The 6774-nt window shown below is 56.1% G+C and overlaps 1 protein-coding gene across 1 annotated transcript in view; it reads right to left on the minus strand.

Moving 5' to 3' along the window:
* Window positions 1-5748: 5748 nt before the first annotated feature.
* The window catches only part of RNF26 (ring finger protein 26), a 2598-nt gene continuing 1572 nt past the window's right edge, over window positions 5749-6774 (minus strand). Inside the window, exon 2 of the mRNA XM_009882479.1 lies at window positions 5749-6771. Coding sequence (XP_009880781.1) covers window positions 5749-6771 — 1023 coding nt within the window. The remainder of the gene's footprint in view (window positions 6772-6774) is intronic.

Here is a 6774-nt window from a genome sequence, read left to right on the forward strand (position 1 = left end):
GGGGGATGCTGCTGCCTGGGGAGGATAAGGAAGAGGATAAGGAAAAAATAAGGATAAGGGAAGGAAAGCCACAGGAGACCTTGACTTCTGGCAAGTTTCTAGCAAGCTCCAGCTGCTTCTGATGAGCTCTACCAGCTGCCCCTGAGGAAGAAGTGCTTGAAGCCCCTGTTCAGCTGAGCCCAGGTTAGGGAGGGGCCAGCATCCCTTAGCCAGTGTGAGGGGGAAGCCTATATAAGAGCCAGGCTCAGCACACAGGTACTGTAGTGCAGCTGACAGAGGCAGCAGTTTGTACTGAAAGGTGAGTTGTTTTGGGTTGGGTTTTTTTGTGGGTTTGTGTTTTTTCTTTTAAAGTGCCAGCACCTCTTCTCAGAGCAGCACACACGTCCTTGGCACACCAAGGTCACAGTCCCCAGCAACCATTGGAGCAACTCTTCCTGCAATGTTGGAGGATGCAGCCTGGCTAGCCCTGAGCCGCAGAGGGTGCTTGGGGCCTCTTGCTGGGGCAGCCTGCAAGAGGTGTACGGTTTTGCATGTCTTGGAGCTGTGCTGCCAAGGGGAGGAACTGCCGGAGGAGGTCAGCAGGCTGTGTGGCATCAGGGAGGGCATGAAAGACATCAACTGGATCATCTCTGAGACCCTACAAGAGCCCAAACCTTCAGCTATGGTGGCAGAGCATGTGGCTGCCAGGTTTGAAAATGGAAATGTCCTCGATGGTGAAGGTTGTCCTGATGACTTCTGGCAGCAGAGGGATGGCTCCTGCTCCACCCAAAAGCTTGCGGTTATGGCATAGGTTCAACGCCCTCATCACTGACAAGGTGCAGGGAGCACTCTCCAGTCATCTTCAGGTGACCTCTGCCAGCAGGCCAGCTGACCTGGTAAGGAGAGCTTTAAACTGGGAATAGCAGAGGAGGGGACAATCCATGGGTGAGAGAGTCCAGCAAAGGGCTGTCCATCTTCTACTGTGAGCGTGAGCAAACCCTGGCACAGACTGCTCAGAGAGGTGGTAGAGTCTCCATCCATGGAGATACTCAGAACCTGACTGGTCGCAGTCCTGTGCAACCTGCTGTAGCTGTCCCTGCCTGAGCCGGGGGCTGGGCTGGATTATCGCGAGGTCCCTGCTAGCCTCAGCCATGCTGTGTCCCCGAGGCTTCAGCACTGTGGCTCTGAGGCGCTGGGACTGCTGTTGTCGCTAATGAAGGAGCCAAAGCTGGTGCCCAGAAACAGCCCAAAGGCCCCCCACAGTTCGGCCGCTGATCGTCACCTGCTCCCTCCCTGTTGGCCTGGTATCATTAGCTGCTCATGCTGCTGCGCATCTGCAGTGAGCGTCTGTCGTGCCAGCTCCCTGCTGTCAGGCAGACGATAGCTGTTCTCCCCAGGCTGGGAGTAGTGGCTTATTAGGGCTGGAGTGTTGCAGCTGGACTGACAAAGGGATCCCAGGGATTTTCCCAGGGCCTGGCGGGCCCTGGTTTCAGCAAGCTGTCAGCCCCCCCTCACCCCAGTGCTCCTAAACTGGAGTAACCTAGCAGCATCATGCTCCTCCCTCCTTGGGGAAGGGAGAAGGGTCTCGGCATTGTAGTGGGCTGAGACCAGCCCACTCGGCTCATGTGTGAGGCTCCCAAGCAAGCTCTGGGGCAGTGAGTACCCCTGGGGATGCCAGATCTCATGCCCTGGACTAGTCTGTGAGCGCTGCTGCTGGATGCTCTCCCCAGGCAGTGCAGCTCTGCACCAAAATCTATACTGCCAGAGCAGGCAGGTCTGGCATGGCTGAACATAAGTCTCGGGGACCGTGTGTGCTGCCCATCAGCTGGGAGGCAATTGCATTTTCTTCCCCTAATTGCTCGCTGTGTGGCCACTGAGCGAGCCAAGTGCGTGCAGGATGGCTCCCGGGGGAAGGCTATGTCCTTCACATCCTGTTCTGGCTTGGTCACAGTGGACTGAGGTGGCTGAACATCCTCTCTGTCCCCTGCTGGGACTGGCTGAGGGGGTGGTGGGCTGTGAGCACCCTGCCTGTGCAGGGGATGACACATTTCCCTGCTGGTCCAGTCCTCCTGTCCCAGGGCAGCTCTGCAGCCTCCCTGGGTGCCCAGCCTGCCTCGGCTTACATGCCCTGGGAGCAAGAGAGGAAGGCTGAGCAGTGCCTCAGTTCCCATGCCCACGCAGGGCTCGGACAGGCTGCCGGTGTGGCTCTCCTTCCCGTGCCTGCACTGTGCCTGGCAGAGCTACACTCCTGCAGCAGATTGTGTCTTTCTGGCCTCCCAGCACCCCTCTCCCCTGACTGTGGTTTTCAGCCAGGGCATGAGAGGATCTTGGTTAAAATTAGCTAGTTTGCTGGCGTGGCCCTGCCAAGGCAGGTGAGTTCAGGGAAGGGTGAGCCAGAACTCCTGGGGTCTCTGCCCATCAGGGTCCTGAAACACTTTTTCCAAACAATTTACAAGGATGCTGGAAAAGCAGAGGGTGCTTAAAAGCACACAGCAACCTGCCAAGAGCTCAGATCACGGCCAGGGAGTAACTCATTGTGTAGCGAATGCATCTGCTAACCAGTAGCCCAGCGCAGCTGAGCCTGCCACAGCCTTTCTGCAAGGCAACACCCTGTGCTGCCTGCTGCTCTGCAACTCCTAATGTTATGGGTGCTGCCTCCGTCCCTGGGACAGTCAGACTTGCCAACACCCTCCATCGCAAGCAGCAGGACATCAAGGTCCTGAGGACATGCAGGAGCAGGGATTACACATCCTTGTACTTATTTCTGCTGGCCTGAGAAATCCCAGCCCCTCTGCTTTAGGCTGCTCAGGCCCTGGGGAGCTCCAGCCCTGAAGAACCTGAGCGTGAATCCCTTTGCTTCAGTACAGAGAGGGACTGCTCTGCAAAGTGGCCATTGCTTCTCTCCGAGCTAAACAGCTCAAAGTGACCTGAATAAGGAGTGAAGATGCCCATCAGTTCTGGGTTCTTGCCTGCTTCTGGGCCCAGAAGAGGCTGCAGCACCAAACACATGTCCAGGCAAGCTGCAGACATTAGCACTGGTGTCTTGCAAGCTGCACTCTCTGCCCCCTTGCACAGACATATCCACAACCTTCCTCTTGCTGTGGGTTAGCAGAGTAGAGGCTGGGGGATGCCAGCCCTGGAAAGCCTGCCCACCATGTCTTCAGGTGTGGATTCATCTTCTACATGCCACACTTTTCCCGTACAGCAGCCTAGCTCTGAGGTATCCCACAGCACTGCCTTTCTGGGTGCAAGCACCCCCAGACAAGTACCCCTGAGCTTGCTGGTGGTGTCAGCCATCCAGCTAACTCCCTGCCCTTGGTGGGGAGTGATGAGCTTCCTCTGGAGCTTGGGGGTGAGCAGAGAGGAGATCCCTTCCCCCCCAGAGACAACCTTCCCAAGAATGAGGCAGCAGGCAACTTTTGGTAAAGGAAACTTTAATCTGCTCAGTGTCTAGTCCATAGTGCAAAGAGTTAAACTTAAGGCAAAGCTTTCTCTTTTTTTATAAACAGACAGCAAACAAACAGGCCCTAAAACAATAAGCGTGACTGCTATAATAGAAAAAGGGTTTGAAGGGAGAAACTGCAGTCCTGGGGAGGTGTCATTTCCTCCCTGTAATTCACATAGGAAGCATTGCACCCTGAGATCTGTGAGCTGGTCCCGACCAACCACTACTGCCTGCTGCCAGGAGCGTGGCCACACTCCTGCTCCTGGGTGTCTCCAGAGGCACACTCAGGGAAGGGTGCAGCTCCGCAAGTGCCTGGGACAAGATGGACCCTGGGGAATGCTGCCTGCGGGCCCACACTCACTGCTCTGGCAAGGGCTTGGCTACTCGACTGCAAGCGTCACTGGCTGCAGCCACAAGAGAGGTGGCTGGAGAGAGCAAACGTTAACATCGGTGGTGTGTGTCTGGGGAGGCACAGGGACAAGAAGCTGAGCAAGAGGGCTTGGGCAGGGAGCTTTGTATCTCTGTAAAGTGAGGTGGAAGTCGCTGACAGCCCTGGGGCCAGGCCCTTCTAACACTCGTTAGCGCTCAGGAGTCCAGCTTGGCCCAAGGAGTCCCTCCAGCCCCCCTGCAAATGTGGGGGCAACCAGCCCCTGCAGTGCCTCCCAGAGCAAAGCCACTCTCCAACAAGGTAGTGCCTTGCCACAACTTAGGTTTACAGCCTAGAGACGTCACCCAGCCTGGCCTGGCCTCTCTGCTGCCTCTGTTTTGGCTTAAATCACTAATCAAGAAGGAGAATAGAGAAGGAAGACAGTGCCAGCTGCCCTTAGGCTCTTGGCTTGCAGTCCAGGAGTCAAGACTCTTTCCAGTCTGGCTCCAGCCAAAATTGGCTGTGGCGTGTGGCTGACCTCAGGCAAGCAGCTGGAAAAGGAAAAGCTTTTTAGTGCAAGGCCCTCTTGGAGCCCAGCAATTTCTTGGAATGGTGCTGGTTAACCAAGCCGGGATGAGCCATCTCAGGCCTCCCCAGCCAGGACTGGATGGCCTCTTTGGACTTCTGGGGACACTTTTAAATAAAACTAGCTACATTTCTGACATACAGTAAGACAACAGCAGTGTAACTCTGCCCTAATCAAAGACAGCCATGGTCCTGGTACTGCTCCATGCACACAACTGCAGATCCACACTACAGATATGCAGAACTTGTGCTTGGAGCTGGAATGTCTCAGGGGGCTCCCAGGAGCTTTGGGGTGTTCCTCTCCTCCCAAGGAGTTACTCCCTCTAGCCAGCCCAGCCTGGGAAGCAGCAAGCAAGTACTGGTGTGAACCACTCAGTTCCACGGTACTTCGAGCCTGAAGAAAATGCATGTTGTGTAGAGAGGATTCTCCAGCATTGGCTCAGACGTGTACTGCTGCTGCCAGGGTTGTGAGCAGTAGCCAACCAGCCACCCCTCAGGTTCCCCAAGAAGCACCACCACCCCTGCAGAAAGAGTAACTCCTTCCAGCCTCCCCAGGCAAATAACCTGATGTGTGCTTGCTAGTCTTGCATAGGTGATGCACGGAAGCAGCAGCGACACTGAGCTCTGCAGTCAGCTTGCCTGCAGGGAGCCTGCGTTCATCACAGCTCCTCATTGTCCTGGCAAAGGGAACAGGAAGCTCAAAAACCAAAGCCGCTGTGGCTGGGATACTGAAGTACCCCAGAAAATCCGCTGTTCTCCAGCTGAGAGCTAAGCTCAGTGCTCTGGTAGCAAAGCCTAAAAAGCTTGAGTGTGCTCATTAGCTCTCTCAGGGCCCTGAAAAGGGGCATACTTCTCCATTCCCAGGGAGCTCCCCCACTTAGATGCAGGGAAGAGGAAACAGAGGCCTGAATGCAGTCTGCCAGGTAATTTTCTGGCAAGACCTTGGGAAAACCCCTCCTTTGCCTTGCACCAGTCCCTATGATTCCCAGGAGGGCACAGCCTTTAACCTTTACATCAGATTTGGCTAGGAGGGACCAGAGCATCTTTCTGCGCTCTGCTTTGGACCTCAGATTGCTGCAGGCTTGAGGCAACAGGCCCTGAAACAGAAAAAGTTGTCAACAACAAAAAAAGGTAACTCTTTCACCCTACTGCAGAGATCAGTTGTTGTGCTTGCTAGCAAGAGCTACAATCTAGTTACGTAGCAAGTGTGGCTAGCAGACACCCCCCAACAGCCTTTTGCCCTTTCAGCACCATCCTTAGTTCTTTGGAAGCTGCTCAAGGCAGCCCTGGGAAGTTTTCCTTCCCAGCAAGAGGCAGACAGGGGTGCCCTAGACCTCCTGGGAAAACAACCCAAGCCACCCACCCCTTGGGCTCACAAGTACACGTTAAGCGTCTGGAGGATCATCTGGCGGCACAGCGGGCAGTTGCGCTGGTAGATGGCCTGCTGCAGGAGGACTTCCGTGCACTCCTGACACAGGCACAGGTGCCTGCAGGGCAGAAGCAGGACTGTCTTGGTTTGGTCTTGACAGATGACACATTTCTTACGTTCCTCTTGTTCTTTCAAAAGCATCCAGGGGTCATTATCCGGAGTGCCCTCACCATCCCCAGCTGCTGCGTTCAGCTGCTGCCTCCTCAGAGTTTTCCCCCAGGAGGTGCTCGGTTCCTCCCTGGGTGGCTGGCGACGCTGTCCTGCCAGGCCACTTCGACTCAGAGCAGGACGTGCTTGTGGTACCTGCTCTGCATCCAGCTGGTCCTCGTGCTCAGCTGGCAGCTGGCCGATCCCTGCCAGCATCAGCCTGCCAGGGGCTGTGGGTCTCGGGGCGGGTGCAGCTGCCCCTCGCTGGTTGCTTTCCCGATTCATTGTTCTGCCTCCTCGGCTCCAGTTGGTCACCTGCAGACTCCAATCCACCAACCTGCGCCAGGCCTGGGAGGTCATGACCATACCCAGTGTCAGGACTGCCACCTGATAGAGCCGCCACACATCCCGCTGCAAGCGGTGGTAGGAAGGCAGCATGGTGAAGTAGCCCAGCATATAGTCTATCAGCGTCCACAGCAGCCCGGGGTTGAAGACAAAGGTGCTGACAACAATAATGAGGAGAAGCAAGCCCAGGCCGTAAATATTCACGAAGAAGATGTTGATGAAGAGCTCAGCAGTGGAGGCCAGGAGCTCGAAGGCCAGCTGGCAGGGCGACCACAGCAGGATGGACACAGCGATGGCACCACTGGAGACATGTGCCAGGAAAGCAGCCACCAGGTCTGTGACTCTGAGGAAGGGGCCAGCAATGGAGTCCCACAGGGCCGCGACCAGGGTGAAGAGGTTCTGCGTGCCGATGAGGCACACATTGACCAGGCTGTTGACGAGGTAGGCCAGCAGGCTGGTGCCGATGGCCAGGCCCTC

This window comes from Charadrius vociferus, unplaced genomic scaffold (assembly GCF_000708025.1).
Source record: "Charadrius vociferus isolate BGI_N301 unplaced genomic scaffold, ASM70802v2 scaffold1413, whole genome shotgun sequence".
Lineage (NCBI taxonomy): Eukaryota > Metazoa > Chordata > Aves > Charadriiformes > Charadriidae > Charadrius > Charadrius vociferus.